Consider the following 22,529-nt stretch of genomic DNA (forward strand, 5'->3'; position numbering starts at 1 on the left):
TAGAGATGCACGATATTGGATTTTTGGCCGATATCCGATATGTTAAAACTTATTTGGCCGATAACCGATATTGATACTGATATTTTATATACATTCCTTTGTCAGAACATATCCCTCTTATTTAGGCTTATTTGCTACAAAATAGTGCAACAGCTGTAAGAGCTGGTGACATATATTCAGTAACAGTCATATGATATGCATAGCACTTTAACTTATATTAAATGAAAACTGTTAAATGTTATTTATTAGCATTAGTCACCAGCGATGCTGTCTCACTTGTGGAGGCTTGTTCCAGGTTCCTAGCTGCAGTGTGGGATCCTCTGCACTCCTGTGCATGAAGGACAGACTTTTTAAGTTCAAAGTTTTTGTCTATCCATTGTGCTGTATGACTAATCATGCTAACGGGGCTAACACGACGTCCAAATGTCTGTGGTAGAACTCACCCAACAAGTCGTGCTTTCGGCTATTAGCTTCTCAATGATGTTGGAAATGACGACTTGTAACTCGGGTAACGTTACGTCGGAAAAATATCTCTGACTGGGGACGATGTAGCGAGGCTCAACATGGTCCATAAATCTTCAGAATCCGACATCCTCACCAGCAAAAAATAAAACTTCCACACCGCCGACATTTTGAATTTTCCTCTCCTCCGTGAGTTCAGGTAGGCGCACGTGACGTCATCACGTTGTGCTGCAGCTAGAGGCAAAAACAGCACCTTTTATATCAGCGAGTTATTTTAATGGAATGGCCGATGTCCGATATTGAAATTTAACGCAAATATCGTCTGATACCATGCCGATAATATCGTGCATCACTAATTAATGCAAACAAAATGCACCAAAGACACAGACTCTAAGCCACTAGCGGATGAGGCTAAGTTTGTCATTTTGTCAAGATCAGGTTTTTATTGTGTAAAACTACTTCACATTTCTAATAATGAATATTTGAAACTGTGGTTGTAAACATTTGTACAAACAGGTAAAATATGTGTGCCACCTTGCTCTCAGGCGCCTAAATCAACATCCTAATCTGTGTTTTCCTGTGCAGGCACCAGGGTTTGGCTTCGGGATAGCAATATCAGGAGGTCGGGATAACCCTCATTTTCAGAGTGGCGAGACCTCCATTGTCATCTCGGATGTGCTGAAAGGAGGCCCGGCAGAAGGCCTACTGCAGTAAGACTGTCTTTTTGGCAGCACGATCAGATCTCTAGTTTTAGTTTAGAATTACTCTGGTCTCTCCAGAAAGACTTCAGTATGGCTGTGTGTGTTCTCTCCAGGGAAAATGACAGAGTGGTAATGGTCAATGCTGTCTCTATGGACAATGTGGAGCATGCATACGCTGTCCAGCAGCTTCGCAAAAGTGGGAAAATTGCCAAAATTGTGAGTGTTCTCAACACGTCAGGGGCTACAAAATGTATTAACATACATGAAGCTTAGATGTTGCTTGTATGTTTGATAACTACCAGAAGCTCTCATGAATGTGAAGGAGGGATTGATTCATGTGAAGTGACTGGTTGTCAGGCTGATTTCAAATCTCTTGTCCTCTGGTCAGACAATCAGACGGAAGAGGAAGGTGCATGTCCCCATGGGCCGGCTGGGGGAGAGGGAAACCATGTCAGAGCATGACGAGGAGGAGGACAGCTACGACGAAGAGATATACGAGACGCGGAGCGGCCGCAGCGGTGCTTACAGCGGGGTGGGTGGGGCTATGGGCAGGCGCAGTGGGCGGAGCGGCGGGCGACGGGACAAGGAACGTGAGCGGAGCGGCTCACGAGAGAGAAGCCTCTCCCCGCGCTCAGACCGCCGCTCGCACAATCTTCCCCCACGCCCTGCCAAGGTCACACTAGTCAAATCTCGCAAAAATGAAGGTGAGGCTCACAAAGTCGGGGATAGAAGAGCGCATCGGCTTAATTTTTGTCTTTTCAACTAGTTACGGTAGCTCTGTCAGTTTATTCTTACTGCTGCAGCTTTTATTTTTATCAGAACTACATCAAATTTCCAAATCAACACTGGTTAATTGCCAGAGTAAATGTAAACTCGCCAGCTTCAGTAAAGTCTGAGTAAACTCAAGTAAATAAGTAAAAAGAGCAATTAATCTTTTTTTAATCAGTATGTTAATCCCCGCAGGAGCAGCAGCTGTCAGCAGAGTGCGGTCAGTGGGATGTGGTCACGTGAACTCTGTGCTAACATTGTTTTTGTTGCTGTCGTTCACTTTGTAAGCAGAATATGGCCTGCGCCTGGCCAGCCACATCTTTGTCAAGGACATCTCTCCAGAGAGCCTGGCAGCCAGAGATGGCAACATCCAGGAAGGGGATGTTGTACTGAAGGTAGGACGGCTGAAAGAAAAAAAATGACAGCAGGATGCACCACTATGTTGCAGAACAGCTTATAAAATCTGCATGATGTGGCATAAACTCACACTTTGTCAACTTAATGCCACTTAATGTATTGATTGTAAATGTACTCTGAAGTGTGAGCTCATGATGTCTGTTGATAGCAGAAGACAATAATTACACAAGAAAGAATATTGATGCTCCTTTTGATGCAGGCCACACAGAGCTGTTGTTAAATCTTTATTTAACATTAAACTCTCTTCAAATCCTCTGACACACAGTTAATGTTTCCTCTTAGTTACATTGGATCTCATGACCCTAAAACAATACATCTGTAGCCCAAACATAGACTCTTTATGTAAAAGGTTGACACAATTTTATGTTTTTGTTTGACATTTTAATTCTAACATTATTATTTTTTCCAAATCCTCCAGATTAATGGCACAGTAACAGAGAACCTCTCCTTGATAGACGCCAAGAAACTGATAGAAAGGTCCAAGGGCAAACTAAAAATGGTTGTTCAGAGAGACGAGAGGGCAACTCTACTGAACGTCCCTGACCTCGATGACAGCATTCCTTCAGCCAACGCCTCTGACAGAGATGGTGAGTGGCACTGGAGTGCAGTGTGGGCAGAATAAAAGTCCGACATGTTGGTGTGAACGTGTTCAACGGGGACTTTGGTTTGATCAGACATTTCAGATATCCATTCTCTGGCATCCGACCATTCCAATCGATCGCATGACAGACATCGTAGCAGTCGCTCTCGATCTCCAGACAGACGATCTGAACCCTCAGACCACTCCAGACATTCGCCCCAACAAATCAGCAACGGCAGGTAACGATCATTCCTTCATGTTTTTTGGCATTGACTGTTGACATAGAAATACAGAAAAGAAAGTGGGTGAGAATAGGGCCGGGGGATGTATCGAATATGCTCGATGTATCGTGAGATTTTCTATTTACAATAGTTAAAGTGGCTCTATCGTTACCATCGCCAGTACTATTAGACTTGAAAATCCGCGTACTTCTTTTTCTCCCGTCTTGTTAGCTGCTAAGAACCATGTCTTAGCGATGCTTCACGTGTTGTTTCACACACGCTTACTAACGTCGTGAAGCGGCGCACCTGAAGAGGATTATTATTTAATATATGTACGGTAAATAGTTTATTTTTTAGACATTTAGTAGAGTTACAGCTGTTTTCTTAATAAATGTGCCTGTGTGACAATTGGGACAAAGCTTTGACTCAGAAATGTATATTTGTTATTACTTTATGGAAAGAAAAAAATAATGAATTCAACCTTTATTTATACAGGTTAGTCTCATTGAGTCTTGGGACTCATTTACAAGAGAGACCTGTTTTTAAAGTGCTTTATAAATAAAGTTGTATTGTATTGTATTAACAAATAATGATGACAACAGTAGACGATCATAAAAGAAAGCATATGAATTGAAAAAATAAACGGAAGAAAATGATATTAAAACACTAAACAAAAACAACTACATTATAAAGTGATGTAAATACTAAAAACAGGAACATGTCTGCATTGGTTTGTGCCGTGAACTTGGCAGATGTTTGAATATCGAGATATAAATCGTATATCGCGATTTATCTTAAAAATATTGAGGTATTAATTTTGGTCCGTATCGTTCAGCCCTAGGTGAGAAGGGTGTTCTGGATCATGATCTAGCTTTTTGTATAAATAATTTAACTTTTTCTTATTTTTGCTGCTTTGTCAATGTAAGAAATACCAATTGTTTACTTTTAAGAAATGAAAAGTCGGTCAGAACAATGGGATTTGTCTTTTATTTCCTTTTCACACTTGATCCCAAGGGCACTTTCTCTGGATGAAAACCTAGTTGTGGTGCGGCAAATAAATCTTGTGAAATAGATTTAGTGCAGTTCTGGAGAGGGTTCTGACTTTGACGAACTCGTGTGAACTCACAGCTGTCACTCTCACAGAGAAGTGATGAATTAACGTCATCATGATTGGTGTTGTGGTTCAACACTAAGTCCTAACTTGATGAACGCTGCTGAGGTGATTTGACATCAGGTTGTCAGTGGAGTTTCCTCTTCAGATGATGAAGTCCTGTGTTACTGGATCTCTGTCCTCTGAGTGTCCTCTTGGGTAAAACTGCTTGTTTGGCACAAGAGCAGCATGACCCAACATCTAAGTAACACTAGATCATCACCAGCTAGCATGAACTCCTTCCTCCTAGAGATGTAGTTTAGCTTTGTAAAAACATCTAGATGTCTGGTAGAGGAACATTGGAGGTTTAATTAACTGTTTCAAACCACAGGAGGAAGTTATTGGGACAGATTTGACCTCTGACCGTTTTTTTTTTAGCTTAGTTTAAGTTTTTATTTAATTGGGGTCCCCTCCAGGATTAATATGAAAATAAATTTGTTCTCCTGAAGCCAAGGATTCATTAGAACAACTTAGTTCTTAGTTAACTAACTTAGTTAGTCACCTGGTTAAATAAAGATCAGTAAATAATAAATACATGTATTTAACAGACATCAGCTTTCATTAAAACAGGATATTTACAAGACAATCTCAAACTCAGTCTTTGAACAATTTCTACAAATATTCGTATTGTCTCTTTGTGTTTTAACTATAATTAGCTGTTGCTTTTAGGTTTTAATGTTGTTATTTTAATCTGTTTGATGGCACGCGGTGAAATGTTTTCTGTAGAAATCAGTTTTAAAAACGGGGGATTAAAAATTAAGACATAAGAAATTAATTTTTTTTTTTTTTGTTTGTTTGTTTTGGAGAAAGTCTTGCAGACACTTTTTGTTCTGACTGATAACTGAATGATAAAAGTTGAGAAAAGTTGATTCATATTTCTTCATAAATATTTTGACAAGACATCTGAAAGCCATGGCAGATTTACTGGTATATTTTCCTATTTTTTAAAAGAAGGTTTGGCTCCTTGTGAGGGAGGTGGGGCTGAACATGTTTGTGTCAGCTGGAGGAGACAAAGACAGTCCTATTGGGGCGGCTGTGGCTGAGTGGTTGGAGCAGTCCTCCTCCAGTGCAAGAGTTGGGGGTTTGACTCCACCAGCAGTCACATGCTGAAGTGTCCCTGGGCAAGACACTGAACTCCTCATTGCCTCCAGTGTGTGTCCCATCGGTGTATGAATGTGATAAAGCTCTGATTATTCTTTGTATAGATCTAGTAGAGTGCTGTATGAATGGGTAAATGAGGACACAGACTGTAGTGTAAAGCACTTTGAGTATCTTGATAATATAGAAAGGTGTTTGTAGTGAGTCACGTTGGTACGTGCCACTAGTTGTATGACAAATATATGTGGTATATATTTATGCATACTTTTCACGAGTTCCTCATCTTTCTGACTGTGTAATGTCGTGTATTGAGTTCAACAGAAATGTAACGAGAGACGTTATTTACCTTTGACCCATCAAAATGAATGGAGTCATTTATTTTCAGAATCAAAGTTTAACATCAAACATTTACATTAATTTGGCAAAATATGAAAATAATAACAGACAAGTTTCACAGAAAATGAGCGTCGATCACTCGGCGGTGAACGAGGACTTTGCTTCAGATATTTCTAAAATATCTGTACTGGTTTTGTGAGAGAGAGAAGAGTTTAAGATGAAATGGAGATTTTCTTACAGAGAACTATGTGAGAGAATTTATATCTGTTGACCAGAACGTGCACGCTTCATCAGATCTCAGCTCGCTTCCGGTACACTTTAGTCGAAGAAGAGACCGTTACCTTGTTGATGATAGATCAGCTCGATAGAGAGTCCTCCAGACCTTTCAGCGTCTCCGTTGAGAGCTGCTGAAATCCTTAGATAGTCGTGCGTGGGTTGTTCAAACAGAAGTTATAATTCCAAACGTCTCTGACTCTCCTGAATTCTCGAATTCTCTTCCATTCACTTCACCATTCTCCATGAATTCTAACCAATTCTCTTCAGAACTCCTTGAGAACTCCTTTAGAACAAACTTGAACTGGAAAGTTGCCACATTTTAAATGGGTCGACTTCCGGTTCAATTTAGAGCTTTCTGATTCGTGGATGTACCAGAAAGAGGTGTGGTTTTTGACGTAAGGTATTATCAAAAGTCGAGGTCAGGGAATGAGATTTGTTTAACAACTGACAGAGAGATTATTGCAGAAAAGCAGACTTTTTGGAGCCTCACTCTGTTGTATCTTTCCAAATAGTAAAACATGACATCCCTTTTTCAGTAAACATTTAGTTGACCGAAGCTTCAACTTTCACATACTTACGACTTGGCTCATTTCAGACAGAAAATCAAGAAATGCATATTCAGGTGATTTCTTCTTTGAATGAGGAATAAAAATCATTACTTACTGTTTATGTAAAATAAGAATGAGTAGTTCTTTTCAACCTGTAAGCATTGAGTGAAACTAACACAATTTGATTATCAAACATTTGTAAGACAGTAATGATTATAGAGGATTGTCTTTTCTGCTTGATTAATTCAAGAAGGAAAGTCATCAGATGGCTCAGACTTATTCAGATCAATGAAAATAACAGTCTCTGTCCATCTGGTAGATTTGAGGTCATCAGGGTCAGATAAGGGTCAGACCAGGTTCACTACATGTTATATAATACAGTCTGTTTATCATTTATTGGAATCAAACCTGATGCAGATGTATATATACCTGGAAATTTCAAGTATCTGACTCGATCCAGCCAGGTTGAAAACAGTGACATTTACATTACTTCTAATTATCTTGATTTTTTGTTGTTGTTGCTGTTTTGCCTGAGTCACTGTGCATCACTTTGTGTTGTCTTAATGTGCTTGAAAACTGTCTGAAGTCCAGTAATTCTGCTGTAAAGTCAGAGTCACACAATGAAATTCACCTGGAGAACAGAATCCACTCTGACACCTTCAGATAAGCTGATCTAAAAATAGAAGACCAAAGAGTGGACAGGCAAAGCGATGACCTTCATGAATAAGATGCTGCCTTCTACACTAGCTGTTCTTTCACCTGTTCTCTGTCAGCTGCACATGTTGACCCCGCACACAGTCCAGTATGCTGCATAGCTGTGCAGTCCAGAATGCATTATTTATGATCCTCATTTGTTTAGAAATGCATAGTTTAAAACATGCGTTATCTTTAGTCACAGAAGTCGTGATGATGATCGGACCTCAAAGCCTGCCTCAACACCATCAAAGCACGTGGTGGAGGTTCCTCTGCCAAAACCGAAAGAGTCATCTGTGACAAGAGAGGAGAAGCAGCTCCCACCTCTCCCAGGTTAGAGATAAAACTAGTCCCCAATGAACTCAGTATGTGTGTGTGTGTGTGCGTGCGTGTGTGCGTGCGTGCGTGCGTGTGTGTGTTTAAGAGAAGTAAGGTGGCTTACATCCATCATCCATACTTGTGAGCAAATGTGGTGCTGAGTAACAAAAAAATTGCATTTTGTGCACTTTTTGACAGTAAAAGTAATTCTGGTTTGACCCAGATATATTCCTCCTTTTTGAAAGCACAAATACAAAAAAGAAAGTTAAATCTAGATGCCTGCTGAGTCTGTCTGCGTTTGCCTCCAGCACAGTGAAAATAACCCGTATGAGTTGATTGAGTGTGACGTTCCTCGCGGGCCTGCAGCTCTCTGCTGTCTTTGACCTCCCAGCTAAGGACACAGAGTGCTTTGAGTGTTTGTGTGTGCACGAGCGCTGTGCGATGCTTTGAACATGGTGGTGTACTTTTTTTTTTCTTCCTCTCTGAAGCAAACTTATTCCCAGCTGTACATCTATATCTCAAATCGTGTCAGTTATGTATTTGTGGGGGTTATTGTAGTGTTTTTGTGCTTGCATCGTATGTGTATGTTAATATCATAACGTCTTTTTTTATTTAGAGCCCAAGCCGGTGTATGCTCAGCCTGGACAGCCAGATGTAGACTTACCAGTCAGTCCTTCTGATGCCCCTGTGCCAAGCGTCACCCATGATGACAGCATTCTACGGTAATAAATAAATAATAAATATATATATTTTTCCCCTCACTTGCCCTCAAGCAAGACGGATGCTTTTCTTCCCTCTCCTGCCCTCCTCCTGCTTTTTGCTCTCTGTCCTGTGTGCCGGAGCTTCTATCTACACATCTTCCGAATCGTAAATTACTGTCATGGATCTGGTCAGCTGGACTTTCAACGCACCTGATAAAATGTTTTCAACCAAGCGAAAGTGCTGGAGAACCCTCATGCCCCGCTGAGACGCACGTGGCAGGATACGTCATGGATCCATGGGGAGAGTGGAAAATGTTGTGCCTTTCCGTGTTGTCTCAGGAGGATGTTGAAGATTTATACATCATTGGATTTATGATAGCAGGGTTTCTGCTTTTTGGCACCGTCGGATACCTATGTTATCAGCTATTAAGCAAAACGTCTGCAGCAGTTCCTGCCACGGCAAAGCTGCCGACCTTATGTGAAGGATTAGTTTGTGCTTCGAGCTCTCAGACTCAGCTTATTTACGAGCTCAACTGTAAGATGGAAGTGATTTATGAGAATCGTAGGCCACTTGTGGCTTCTGGAACTCGCCAGCATGTTGGGGTTGATCTTGGAGAAGGCTAAGAAGCACGGACCAGCAGAAAGCCCACAAATCTGGTCATTTTGGATCATGGAGAGTATCAGCAGAACTCAAGGCTGACGAAAGAAAAACAGTTTGCCTGCACAAAAACAACTGTGGCTTATCTGAATCTGGCCTCCCTGTTCGACCTTGAATAGGCTAACTTATCAAATTGCTCTTGGGGTGTGTGTAAACTAAGGAAGGCTTTGCTCTATCCACCCCCTGCATCCCCGTGAACTTCTGTGAACGCTTAGAGCTATACCAGCTGACACCAACATCTTACTGGACTATGGTGCTATCTGGAAGTGCTTCATGGACAAATCTCACCATCTTGTCATCAAATGCATATGTAATGTGTCTATAAATGTGCTTGCTGGTAATTTTTTTGATGTCTTAAATTGTGTCCTAACAAGGACAAGGTGTGAAGAGATGTTTTTTTCAATACCACTATCCTATCCTTGTGGTCTTTCTCCTAAAGAACAAGGTGCTGCACTCATAGGAACTGCAGCCATGTGCACTCCGCCCACCTTTCGGACGACTGTACAGAATATAATCTCTCTGTACTTTGGTGCAATGATAATAAAGCTTATTCTGATTCTGATGCTAATAATAATAATATTATTATTTAAAAGCATTTTACTATAGAGCTTTTTACAACACATTTTATATCATTTTATGTACGTTTGTACGTAAGCATTAGCAAAATATATTATGAACCACAGGATAGATTTTTGGGAACCTTTTGAAAATAGTCACTGGATGAACATCTAGAATAATTAACTTTCAGATTCAACTCAAATCAATATGGTTGCCGCAGCAAATTGGCAAAAGCTACCTCAAAACTGGCTACAATTTTACAAATATTGAGATAAAATGTGGCGTGACGGTAGCTGAGTCCTTCACAACACGTGCTCTGAGCTTAACACCTGATAATGTGTTCATTTGGTGTTTCATTTAAATGTTTTTTTTAGGCCGAGTATGAAACTGGTGAAATTTAAAAAAGGGGAGAGTGTGGGTCTGCGCCTGGCTGGGGGCAACGATGTGGGCATCTTTGTCGCAGGAGTTCTGGAGGAAAGCCCAGCTGCTAAGGAGGGCCTGGAGGAGGGCGACCAAATTCTCAGGGTGAGATTCTCCAGTTGTAACAAAAACTGATAAAAACACAAAAAGTTTGAAGGACATTGTTAGATACATGAAGTGTTTTGAATTTTTTAGGAGTGTCAAAAAATCGTTTAGGTTATAGGAAAAAGGATAAAAGGTTTTTTTTTTTTTTTTTTATCTACTTTCTTTTGCTTTAACAGTTGGCATTTGATAGTTTCTGTAAATATATATGTTTTATAGAAGATGCCTCTTTAAACATTTACTCTTTTTTATAATTCATAGCTTCACACTGCTTAGAAATTCCTGCATCATCAAGTTAGTCTCTTAGCAATGGCTCCGAGGGAGCAAACACATAAACTCTGTTTCCTCTTATTCCCTCAGTCATATATCTTCCTTTTTACCTTCTTTCTGCACACCAAATGTACCGAGTGATGCTTTAAGTTGTTTCAGCAAAATAAGACCTGCAGTTTTCCAGCCTCTCCTAACTACAGGATAAGCTGTTTACACCTCTGTCCAAATAGAGATTTACACTGTCGCTCTTGCACTCAGTGAACAATGAAAGTTGAAAAGTCCAAAGTAAAAGTAATGTTTGTGTGCAAAACTTTACTGGAATCGTGTTTTTCTTCCAGGTAAATAATGTAGATTTTGCTAACATAATCCGAGAGGAGGCGGTGCTATTCCTCCTGGATCTTCCTAAAGGTGAAGAGGTCACCATTCTGGCTCAGAAGAAAAAAGATGGTAAATGTAGTTAATGAAAACAGTCGAAGGAGTTATGTTTAGATTGGTCTGGTGGTAATTATTTTATTTGACTTTTTTTTCCAGTGTATCGGCGGATTGTGGAGTCGGATGTAGGAGACTCCTTTTATATTCGGACGCACTTTGAATATGAGAAGGAATCACCTTATGGGTTAAGTTTTAACAAGGGTGAGGTTTTCCGAGTCGTGGACACGCTCTACAACGGCAAGTTGGGTTCCTGGCTGGCTATTCGCATCGGCAAAAACCACCAGGAGGTGGAGAGGGGCATCATCCCCAACAAAAACAGGTGATGCATCCAACTTGTTGTATTATTATTATTAATATTAATATTATAAAGCACTTTGATAACAGTTACTGTTTAAATGTGCTATATAAATAAATTTGACTTATTATTAATAATATTATTATTATTAATAATGTTGTTGTTGTTGTTGTTGTTGTTGTTGTTGTTGTTAATATTGTTATTATTATTTATTATTATGACTGTTATTGTTATTCTTAATAGTAATGTTGTTGTTGTGTTGCCTTGCGAGTGTTTGGTCTGGTTAACAGTTTGCATTCAGTGATGCAGCCACGATCTGTATTACATTAAAGTGTTTTTGTTGTTTGTTAACAGAGCAGAGCAGCTGTCCAGCGTTCAGTACACGCTCCCTAAAACAGCCGGCGGTGACAGGGCCGACTTCTGGAGGTTTCGAGGTCTTCGCAGTTCAAAGAGGAACCTGAGGAAGAGCAGAGAGGACCTGTCTTCTCAGCCAGTCCAAACAAAGTTTCCAGCTTATGAGAGGGTTGTACTGAGAGAAGGTCAGGAATGTAAACTTGTCAGGTTTTATATCACTGACAGTGAAGCTTTTGCATCTACTAATGCTCTGTTGTCTTTGTGTGTGTGTGTGTGTGTGTGTGTGTGTAGCTGGTTTTCTTAGACCGGTTGTGATATTCGGACCTATCGCTGATGTTGCTCGAGAGAAACTATCCAGAGAAGAACCAGATCTCTTTGAGCTAGCAAGTATGTTTGATAATAAATCTATTCAAAACTTTTTTTCTATAGTTATTGTCTTTTTTGTAAATTTGCCCATTTGTTTTTTCAGAGAGTGAACCCAGAGACGCAGGAACAGACCAGCGTAGTTCAGGAATCATTCGTCTTCACACCATCAAGCAAATCATCGACAGAGTGAGTCGATGATGTTTTTAAAGTTTCTCGTCAAAGAAGCTGTCTCAACCTGTCCTTGTTCTTGTTTTTAATCCAACAAAGGACAAACATGCTGTGCTGGACATCACCCCAAACGCTGTGGACAGACTGAACTATGCTCAGTGGTACCCGATCGTAGTTTTCCTAAATCCTGATAATAAACAGGGTGTGAAGAACATGAGGACAAGACTTTGTCCAGAGTCCAGGAAAAGTGCCAGGAAACTTTATGAGCGAGCCATTAAACTGAGGAAGAATAATCACCACCTGTTCACCAGTAAGTGGGCTGAGCTTCTTAAAATACTGACTTTAAAATGTAAATTGGCTTTTATTTAACGCAGTTTTGTTCCTAGTGGGGTGATTATTGTGCATCTATTTTCTCTTAGCGACCATTAACTTGAACAATATGAATGATGGATGGTATGGAGCTCTAAAAGAAACTATCCAGCAGCAGCAGAATCAGTTGGTGTGGGTGTCAGAGGGCAAGGTGAGACAACTGGCCAGCGATAGTTAAGTCCTTTTTATTGCAACTTGGTGAGATGTCCGTGACAGTTTCTCTGCTCTGCACAGGCTGATGGTACTACAGAGGATGACTTGGATATCCACGATGACCGTCTGTCCTACCTTTCGGCGCCAGGTAGTGAATACTCCATGTATAGCACAGACAGCCGCCACACTTCTGATTATGAGGACACAGACACTGAGGGAGGAGCATACACAGACCAGGAGCTAGATGAGACTTTGAATGATGAGGTGGGTCTACCCACTGAGCCCGCCATCACCCGCTCTTCAGAGCCTGTGCGAGAAGACCCCCCTGTGATACAAGACACCCCTGGGTACCCTGGATACCAGCACCCTGTGCAGCCCGACCCAGCCAGTCGAATAGACTCCACTGGGTTCAAGATGGCCGCTCCACAGCAGGTAAAGTTGTTGTGTAGTGTTGTTGGCAGTCCATTAAAGGCTGTGCTAGTCTAATATTTATGTATAGTAGTCCCTCGCTACTTCGCGATTCGTTTATTACATATTAGCTCTATCACGGTTTTTCAAAATAAGATTGGACATGACACACAACTGGCTGATTGATGGATGAGCCGCACGATGGGCGCGGAAATTTTATTTAAACTGAATTATTTTAAATTATTTAGCACCTGTGCACATTTGTGCAGCCAGCAATGCTGGATAAACTTCCTCCTGCAGCTGATCAGCTGTTCACCGTGCAGAGCAGAGAAGTGGGCGTGGCCAAGAGCGCTGGCAGGTGGCAAAGGAGGCAGAGAGCTGAAATCATGACATTCTGTGTCTTTCAGAGCGTTTAGAGTTTAGAAACATTGTTTAGAATATTGCAAGAGTGTGGGAAGAGTTTAAAATGCCTATATATATATATATAATAAAATAAACTGCTACTTGTACTACTATTCCTGCTTCGCGGTTTTTCACTTATTGCGGGTCTTCATGGTACGGATCCCCCGCAATAAACGAGGGACTGCTGTATAGCTAAAAGTACACAACTATTGAGCAGATGATTTTGTTGTTTATATTTTGTGTTGTGCCCTGACCTTTAATATTTATCTTGTTTTGTTGTTAGCTGTGAGTATGTTGTTTAGTCAAACTACAACATGCAGAAAGACAGAAAGACATTCTGGGTGTTGGGGTAAAGATGTACTTTGTGTGCCCTTGGCAGGCTGTGTTAAAAATGTCTCTTAACAATACTTCACAGCAAGGTGAGGCTGCTCTGCCCATGCCCTCTCTGCCTCCGACGGTGGTAGCTACCTCTGCTGTTGAGCAGCCTCTGCAGCATGAGGGTGTGCACCTACAGGGGCCGCCTGCTGCACCCGCAGCTCCTCAGGCTGACTCACTTAACAGCCCCAGCCCTGCCCCTGAGCTTATTCAGCCCCCACCACCACCTCCACCACATGAACCCCACCCGTCTGGACCTCCTGGTCCAGAACCAAAGGTACCCACTGTTTCACCAGCCACTCGGACCGGGCCTGGGCCCCCAGCCTGCTGTTTTAACTGCCTGTCTTCTCACACATGCTTTCCACTCGCTCTCTGCATGTCATGTCCACACTGTGTGACTCACTGAGCCCACTGTGTGCCTCTGGATCCCAGAGAAAATGTGTGACACACTAGTCCACATGCACCACAGTGGGCTGGAGACCAGAAGGACTGGTACATCTGAGTCTCTGACCAGGGTGAAGACATCCACAACCAGCCCTAACTGTTGCCTCTTACTTCCTTTGCATGGCTCCTACTTTTTGTTTGGGTTCCTTTCAGCTTCGACTCTTCTGCAGCTGAACACTAGTAGCACTGACAGTGGCATCATAGTGGGTAGATGTGTTTTGTCTGTAGTGGTGCCAGTAGTTTGACGTTGCATAAGTTGCAAACTGAATGTTTGTTGCATGATGAAAGCTAACCTGCAGACAGTACACTTGGTCGTTCCCTCAACTAAGCAATTCTTTCTATGGAGAAATCAACTCGTCGATGCACGACATTTTATTTCCTGTTGAGAAGTTTTGTTCTGAGTAAACGCCAACAAATCAGCGTTCTTCCACAGGAAGTACTGTAACTATGCTGTCTACAGGCTACACATCATGTTTGAATTGAGGCCTTTCAGAAATGTGCAAATTTCCTGTAAGTGCTCAGTGAAACATGTTAACTTAATAAAATTAACTTGTTTATAAAAACGCTGACCATTCTTGAAAGGCATCTTATCAAACAGGCATTCAGAACTGCTTTGGAGTAAAGACTTCATCTTAATGTAAATAACCGGTGTAGGATTTATTTATTACAATTTGGTTTTTGCGGTTTCAATTTATTTCTTTATAATTATTTTATTCTTCAATTGATGCAAGGAAACCCGTTTTCCTCAGCTGATTTCTGTACTTTAACATTGTTTCACTAATGATAATTTGACCGATGTTTTCAACTTGTTTTGTTTCTTCACAGATGTACAAGAAAGATCTGTACAATATGGAGGACCCGGTGCGAATCAACCACGGTCTGAAGCAGTCTATGAGCTACAGTCACCAGCCTCCGTACCAGGACAAACAGCCATACCACGAGTACGACCACCCGCCTTACGGGTACGATGGAGGCGGCTACCCAGAACCAAAGCCTCACAACACTGACTCTCACCCGCACTACGACAACCGTGTGCCTCATTACAACGAACAGTGGCCCCCATACGACCAGCAGACCTCGTCCTCCCAGCCCGTCGGGTATCAACCGAGCCACCAGCAACCCATGGGCTACAACCCTCGCTCCCCTTATGAGGATGGACCAGGAAGAGACTACAGCCCCCCTCAGCCACGCTACGAGGAAGCCCCGCCAGCGGGCTTTGATGGCAGACCACGCCACAATAAACCTGGACCAATTCGTTATGACGAGCCGCCTCCCCCACCCCCAGCAGGCTACGACGCCCGTTCTCCTTATGAGACAGAATCCCACAGCTTCCCCATCAATTCACCTCGCTCACCGGAGCCTCCAACGCATTATTATGGTGACTCTGGTTTGAGGCCTACCTTCTTGTCCGGGCCTCCAAACCGGGGTTATAAGCCAGGGATGCATGAGCCCATGATAAACTCTGAACCCATCGTTCCCCCTCCTAAACCAGAGGCTTTGGCCTCCCCGGGTGAGCCTGCTCTCACGCCAAGCTCCAAACCCCTTCCTCCTCCACCACGAGAAGACCTGGACGAAGATCCAGCCATGAAACCACAATCGGTGCTCAACAGAGTCAAGATGTTTGAGAACAAACGATCTGTTTCTGTGGACAGGGCCAAAGAGGGAGAGTCATCGGTCCTCCGGGTACGTTCTTCATCAAGCTGTCCTCTGCCTCCATGAGTCACTGATTTAGATGATAAATTAAATTAATTCTGTTAAAGTTGTCATCATTGACTCTCAAGTCACATTTTAAATCATTAGATATAAAAAATGCTGATAAACTCAAATTCATTTGAAATGTGGTAGAGATTAGAGAAATAAACGTTTTACTAAAACTAATCATGTTCTACTAATGTTTTCTTTCAGGGGGGTTATATTACTTTATTACCCAGGAGGGAACTATAATTTTAGCTAATTTGTTAAACAACAACTTGTAACGTAAAGATTTGTCATCTTGACTGATGTAAAAAATAAAATCAATCATGTGCAGGAAACACTAAAACAAAGACCGTTGTTTGTTTTCCAGCCTGCAGATGTTCCCAAACCTGCAAGCACTCCTGCCCCCGTCCTCAAAGCTAACTCCCTCAGCAACCTGGAGCAGGAGAGGTCCACCTATAGGTATGTACCGTAGTCTACACAACACCTGGAGACAAACTCACTGAGTGAAGGACAACGCAGTTGTTTTAATAAAGTTGTTTTAGCGCCACCTAGTGGAGTTCAGCCCCTGAGCAGAGGCTGTTTATCCTGTTTGATATTCACGTTCTCAAACACGTTTAATCACTGTCTTATTCACGTTTCTGTCCTTGGAGCTTTCCTTTAGTAACATTGAGACTGAACATACATTCAGACTTTGAGACCTCTTAATAAATCTCTGTCCTGCATGCTGCAGCTCACTCATCATTTCTGATTGTGTGCAACTGTTTGATTTGTTTTAAAAAAATTTGTGTGTGTTTTTTTTTTTCTTCTCTTTAGAGCTCCCGAGCCACAAAAGCCCCACATTAAGCCCCTGGATGACGTGCTACGTTCCAACCATTACGACCCGGATGAGGATGAGGAGTACTACAGGAAGCAGTTGTCCTACTTTGATCGCCGCAGCTTTGACAGCAAGGCCATGGGCCAACCCGGTCCTGGCATCAACCGCTTCCACGATCTCCCCAAACCATCCCAGCTGTCCTACCCCTTTAACAGGTATATCAGTGCTGTCCTCCACGGATCCTGAACTCTGCAGTCGCAACAGCTGTTTTATTAACTCTTGTCCTTCCTCGTTAAAGAGTGGAGTCTGTGGAGAAGGTGAGCCCAGTGGAGAAAAGATACGAGCCTTTACCTCAAATCAGTCCGTCCTCACAGTATGGACCCCCACTTCCTGCACTTCCACCCAACACGCTGCCCAAACTCAGCCCCAGTGATGGTAAGCTGCAGAAATAACTCGCTGTCATGAACTCAATCAGCTGATGTGAGTAAAGCTAAAGGCTAATTTTTTGAATTTCATCACTTGTCCACAATTTTTACAACCTGTTAAAATCTGTGAAGTTTTAATATTTCTATTTATTTATAACAAGTGACAGATTCTTTGAAATGGGTTTGTTTTCTTGAATAATGTTTTTGTTTGTATGTTTGTTTGGTCATTTTGTCTTTGATCCCCATCAAGCTTTTATAAACACACAAATATGACGAGCTATAAGGCTCATTTCTACGACATTAGTGCGTATAAACATGCTCTTCTGCTAATGTTTAGTACATGGTTCCTTTTGTACAGCTCTATACAAAACTTATAAATTGATTTTACCATCCTTTAAAATACCATCTTTATTTATGAAGCCCGTTAAACAACCACAGGACCACCGTGCTGCACAGGACACTCAGTCTCTGACTGCAGCTTCAACAGGTTTGCTGATTTGAGCTTCATCACCAAACCACAAGCACTCCAGACTTTATTTGACTCTGGTATTGTTATGAAGCTCCCCTCCTACCTTTTATTTTACGCACATACTTAATAAATCTGTTTTGAGTAAAAAACAAAACAAAAACAAGGCAGGTTTAATTGTGCCTGTTGCAGCCTCACCGTTTAAAAATATCGCTTTTCAAAACACCAAAGTCCATGCTCACACACGTCATCTGGACGGTTTCTTTTTTCAGCTGAGACGTTTCATCCTTCATCCAAAGGACTTCTTCAATCTGAGGAAAAAAGAAACCGTCCAGATGACCTGACTGAACATTGCTGGATTATTACCTGGATTACTGAGCATGAACTTTGGTGTTTTGAACCACTTTGGCACGACCGTCTCAGAGGAGTTGACAAGGGAGAGGGTGGGCCCCGGAGGCCATCTTATTACCAGTAAACTGTTTTTTCCCACTATGGAGTATGCTATGTTGTGGGAATCAGTTTTGTTTCGTGGCTCCTCAGATTGAAGAAGTCCTTTGGGTGAAGGATGAAACATCTCAGCTTAAAAAAGAAACCGTCTAGATGACCAGGCTGAACATTGTTGGATCCTTTTTCAATGTTATTGGAAAATAAGACAAATAAAGCCTGCAGCAATAAAATACTTTCCTATTGCCACAAATATGAAAGTAGTTCAGAATGAAACATCCTGATCCCTAGATTTTTAATCATTAAGGGGAAGAGGCTTTTAAAAATGTTGGCAGCTTCCATTTAAACATTAACTGCAAAGAAAGAATAAAGACAATCGATTGGTCCAGACATCTTTGACTTCCCCCTGCTCCACCTCTCCCCAGGGTTCTTGTTAAAGAGGTTGATGCTGGAGGTTTGTCGTAAATACATCTGGGACCAGTTTGTTCATAGATATCAGGAGGTTTATGGCCAAAAACATGTTATTTGTTTAGTGCCTACTGTAAATTCAGTATGCCTCACAGCTAAATGATATTCAGTGTTTTTTCTTTTGTTTATTTTCAGCTAACTCGATACCTGACCCACTGAGCTCGCCCAATCCTAAACCAGATCTGGCAGCACTCAGGCCGACCAGCAGGGATGAACCGGCACCAGGTGGTTACCTGCCACCAAGGGGCCTCCCTGACAAAATCCCAGTTAACGGTACTGATACAGCACCCACAAAAACTCTGGGGGCTCCCCCTCCAACCAGCTATAACCGCTACGTCCCCAAGCCTTACACCAGCGCAGCCCGGCCCTTCGAGCGCAAGTTTGAGAGTCCAAAGTTCAACCACAATCTGCTGCCCAACGACACACAGGTGAAAACAGACCTCCTCAGTAAGCCCAGCATGGTGAGCAACAGCAGCGGGAAGCCCCAGCTGTCCCCCCAGCCCCTCGATCACGACAGCGGTCTGGACACCTTCACACGCACGATGGACAACAGGCCCAAATACCAGCACAATAACATCAACGCCATTCCCAAGGCCATCCCTGTAAGGTAAGACGCACGGAGCAGCAGAGGGTCATTACTGCGCTGCTGAGAGGCAGAAGCATACTCCTGCTCCCAGGGGGGGCGGGGGTGCTCTCGTGTCCTCTGCTGTTGGTTTTACCTCTGCCTTTCCCTGTTTGACCGATGATGCTGACGAGTCTGCCTCCGTCCCTCAGCCCCGGTGCTCTGGACGATGATGACGAGGATGAAGGGCACACAGTGGTGGCCACCGCCCGGGGCATCTTCAACTGTAACGGAGGGGTCCTGAGCTCCATCGAGACGGGCGTCAGCATCATCATTCCTCAGGGTGCCATCCCCGAGAGCGTGGAGCAGGAGATCTACTTCAAGGTGTGCCGGGACAACAGCATCCTGCCCCCCCTCGACAAGGAGAAAGGTCAGTCCCACAGAAGTCTTCTCTTTCCTCGTTACGTCGGGGAAGGACTTACAGCAGAGGAGGAAGACGCCTGAGCTGATTAGAAAAAAACTGCACTGAAACCAAATTTACACGCGGCAGTTAAACACAGATAATATATTTCAGGGGTCGACGTACTGGTAAACAGTTTCTGTTTGTCCGAGACATCCAGATCTCACCTCGAGGTTGTCCGGGGGACTACCAGGTGAAACTGACATGGATTCAAGGGACAGATTTCTGTCACCTTTAAAATGAAAGGGAGAAGAAAAACCTGTTTTGTTATGGTCTTTTAACACCATCCCATCTAGAGATTAAACTGAAGCTGCTTTCAACAAATAAAGAGAGCCAGAGCCACAGGTTGACCAATCAGAGCAGAGCAGGGCGGGGCATGCTGTCTGATACCTGGAGGGTGGCTCAGTGTTACCATCTCAGAGACAGACTGCAGGTGAGAGCACCACTCAGTGTGTCCTGGACTGGTTTCCAAGGAGGACACCTCCCTAACTCAAGGTGATGATGTAATAAATTATGAAACGTGTTTGCACATGAACATTAATTCACTGCAGCCCCTTAAATACGCTGCTTCTCTTACAATGTCTGACGACAAGGAAGAGGAGGAGGACGAGGAAGTTCCTCTTGAGCAGCTCCTGAATGAATCTGCCACTCTGCAGCTCTGAACAGGTCACTGAGAACATTTGTATACAGCAGATTTTGTATATATTCTTATTAAAAGACATTTTATTGACATGTTTTGCCTTCATTATTTTAAAGGTTGAGGACAGACATTTTTTTCAGACAACCAGATTCTGTCGAGGTTCTCCTCTGGACAACCTGGAAAATGTCCTTATGTCTACTCGTGTATTTTGTTGACCCAGCACCAGCTTTTCTTCTGTTTTTTTTTAACTTCAGATTAATTAAAACATCATCCTTAGTGCTGGTAACGTCCTTTGCACTTATTTATGGAAATGAAACCTTGTGTTTCTGTGCAGGAGAAACTCTGCTAAGTCCGCTGGTGATGTGTGGCCCTCATGGACTGAAGTTCCTGAAGCCAGTGGAGCTCCGTTTACCGCACTGTGCGTCCATGACCCCTGATGGTTGGTCTTTTGCTCTAAAATCCTCCGACTCCTCGTCGGGTACGCTGTCCTCTCTGTCCTTTTGGGTTCTGTGGGCTGGCTTTGATCAATCAGGAGACTTTGTTGAATGAATTGATGCTTTAGCTGTTTTCTACACTCTCTTTATAAATCATGCTTTTACGGTTTTGTGACTAGCTTCTTTGGGTAATGGTTAACATCCACTGTGATTGTTGGGGTATCTAATGGCTTTAAAATAGTATTAGGAAGAGCTCTCCAGAGTTTAGGATCATGGAGACAATGGATTAAACGCAAAGAGCCAATTTCATCTTTGTATGGAAACATACAATGATGACAACACATAGAACATTATTACTATAAGTGACTGTTTTAAATGTTTGTTTTAAACTAGTTAAATGCTCATTTAAATACAATACAGCTCAAGATGTAATCCAGATCAGTACAGTCAAATTGTCTCTAGTGTTTATAAAATGTCACTTGAGTCTCATCCTGACGAAGTGACGGGGCGGTCTCTTAATAAATCTCTGTTCTGAATTTTACTCAAGGTTCTTGAAACTTTTTAACTCCGTACTTTCAAATCTTCTTTAAAACTGTGACTGTTGTTAAATTGAACCCTGTAATGTATAAACTGCACCAGTCTGGTGACCTACACGACGCTGCTGTTTTGGCCTGTTTAAGTAATCACATGCATAAAGAGGAGGTGACCTCGTGTTGCTGCTCCTTTCTGAAAGATCTTGAAACATCTCGTATATCCACACAGCAGGAGAGCTGCCGGTACTCAGTGGGTGTGGTCAGGTCGTTTATCACACCTCATGTAAAAAACTGTTAAATATACTGAAAATAATTCACGCACAGCTCTCCTCTAGTCCTTTTGTTTAACAGACTTTATTGTGTCAAATCGGTGCAGTTCATCTTGAACGTTGGCTAATGCTGCATGTTGTAGTGTCTGCAGTCCACTTGAGCAACTAAAAGTATTTTTATTTATTTAATTAGCCCTTTAGATTAGTTTGTTGACAGCTACTGCTGCACAACATATTAACATTTATCATCGTTGCAGGATCATCGTGCCTCACTGCAGTAAACTGTTTTAGGAGTTAAGATGTGCGTTGTGTTTGTGATGATGACACAGACATACGAGTTTAATCACAACTGTTGTGATATCAACAGTCATCACAGTTTCATGTTTCCTAATATTATCTAGGCTTAGTTTCAGATTACTCGTAAAACAAACTTAAATATAAGGCTTGATAAATCAGCTGATGTGCTGAAAATGAAAACTGAAGATGATTTCAGGGAGGAAGGCCTTCCACCCACAGAGGAGTAAGAAAAGACAGACCCTTTGAAGAGTCTTGTGTGTCCGTCAGTCTGTCTCTAACCTGTCTGTGGTGGAAGGACTCATTTTCATCTGAGCCTCGTTTCACAAATATTAGAATCTGCTACAAGGAAGTTTGTTTGTTGATGCTGTGAAAGTGTTCTGGTCCACGAGCACCAAAACTCCTCCAGTACCGCGCTTCATAGCTGGACTCAAACATAAGGCTGCTCATGTAAATCAACAGTTCTGATCCGGTCTTTTTGCCCACAAAATGTTTCCTCTACAACCTTCTGCCCGTCAACAATCAGTGGGGCAACGAGCACATTTTGACGGTATGACAACTTTGAGCCATAATACCACTACAGTAGTCCCTCACTACTTGGCGGTTCGTTTTTCATGGACTCGCTCTATCGTGGTTTTTCAAAATAAGATTGGTCATGACACACAGTCGGCTGATTAATGGATGAGCCACACGATCGGCATGGACTTTTTATTTAAAATAAAGTATTTTAAATTATTTAGCACCTGCTGCACGTGCAGCCCACAACTGTTGGAGAAGCTTCTTCCTGCAGCTGATCAGCTGAGCTCCGTGCAGAGCGGAGGAGTGGGCGTGGCCGAGAGTGCAGCAGGAGGCAGAGTTGAAATCATATGACATTCTGTCTCTTTAAGAGCGTTTAGTTTTAAAACGTTGTTTAGAATATTGCAAGAGCGTGGGAAGGGTTTAAAACACCTTTAATTATATATATATATATATATATATA

At 42.3% G+C, this 22,529-nt stretch overlaps 1 protein-coding gene across 1 annotated transcript in view; it reads left to right on the top strand.

Moving 5' to 3' along the window:
* The window catches only part of tjp1b (tight junction protein 1b), a 42,562-nt gene that overhangs the window by 17,003 nt on the left and 3,030 nt on the right, over positions 1 to 22,529 (top strand). Inside the window, exons 3-26 of the mRNA XM_037683566.1 lie at positions 1,048 to 1,172; positions 1,277 to 1,379; positions 1,552 to 1,867; positions 2,220 to 2,326; positions 2,767 to 2,935; positions 3,023 to 3,167; positions 7,450 to 7,583; positions 8,185 to 8,290; positions 9,860 to 10,010; positions 10,616 to 10,724; positions 10,809 to 11,028; positions 11,359 to 11,543; positions 11,650 to 11,745; positions 11,828 to 11,910; positions 11,992 to 12,202; positions 12,312 to 12,412; positions 12,496 to 12,846; positions 14,869 to 15,726; positions 16,109 to 16,200; positions 16,555 to 16,770; positions 16,854 to 16,990; positions 18,494 to 18,965; positions 19,133 to 19,350; positions 20,355 to 20,459. Of these exons, the coding sequence (XP_037539494.1) occupies positions 1,048 to 1,172; positions 1,277 to 1,379; positions 1,552 to 1,867; positions 2,220 to 2,326; positions 2,767 to 2,935; positions 3,023 to 3,167; positions 7,450 to 7,583; positions 8,185 to 8,290; positions 9,860 to 10,010; positions 10,616 to 10,724; positions 10,809 to 11,028; positions 11,359 to 11,543; positions 11,650 to 11,745; positions 11,828 to 11,910; positions 11,992 to 12,202; positions 12,312 to 12,412; positions 12,496 to 12,846; positions 14,869 to 15,726; positions 16,109 to 16,200; positions 16,555 to 16,770; positions 16,854 to 16,990; positions 18,494 to 18,965; positions 19,133 to 19,350; positions 20,355 to 20,459 (4,810 nt within the window). The remainder of the gene's footprint in view (positions 1 to 1,047; positions 1,173 to 1,276; positions 1,380 to 1,551; positions 1,868 to 2,219; positions 2,327 to 2,766; positions 2,936 to 3,022; positions 3,168 to 7,449; positions 7,584 to 8,184; positions 8,291 to 9,859; positions 10,011 to 10,615; positions 10,725 to 10,808; positions 11,029 to 11,358; positions 11,544 to 11,649; positions 11,746 to 11,827; positions 11,911 to 11,991; positions 12,203 to 12,311; positions 12,413 to 12,495; positions 12,847 to 14,868; positions 15,727 to 16,108; positions 16,201 to 16,554; positions 16,771 to 16,853; positions 16,991 to 18,493; positions 18,966 to 19,132; positions 19,351 to 20,354; positions 20,460 to 22,529) is intronic.

This window comes from Nematolebias whitei, chromosome 10 (genome assembly GCF_014905685.2).
Source record: "Nematolebias whitei isolate Nwh7 chromosome 10, NemWhi1, whole genome shotgun sequence".
NCBI classification, from domain to species: Eukaryota; Metazoa; Chordata; class Actinopteri; order Cyprinodontiformes; family Rivulidae; genus Nematolebias; species Nematolebias whitei.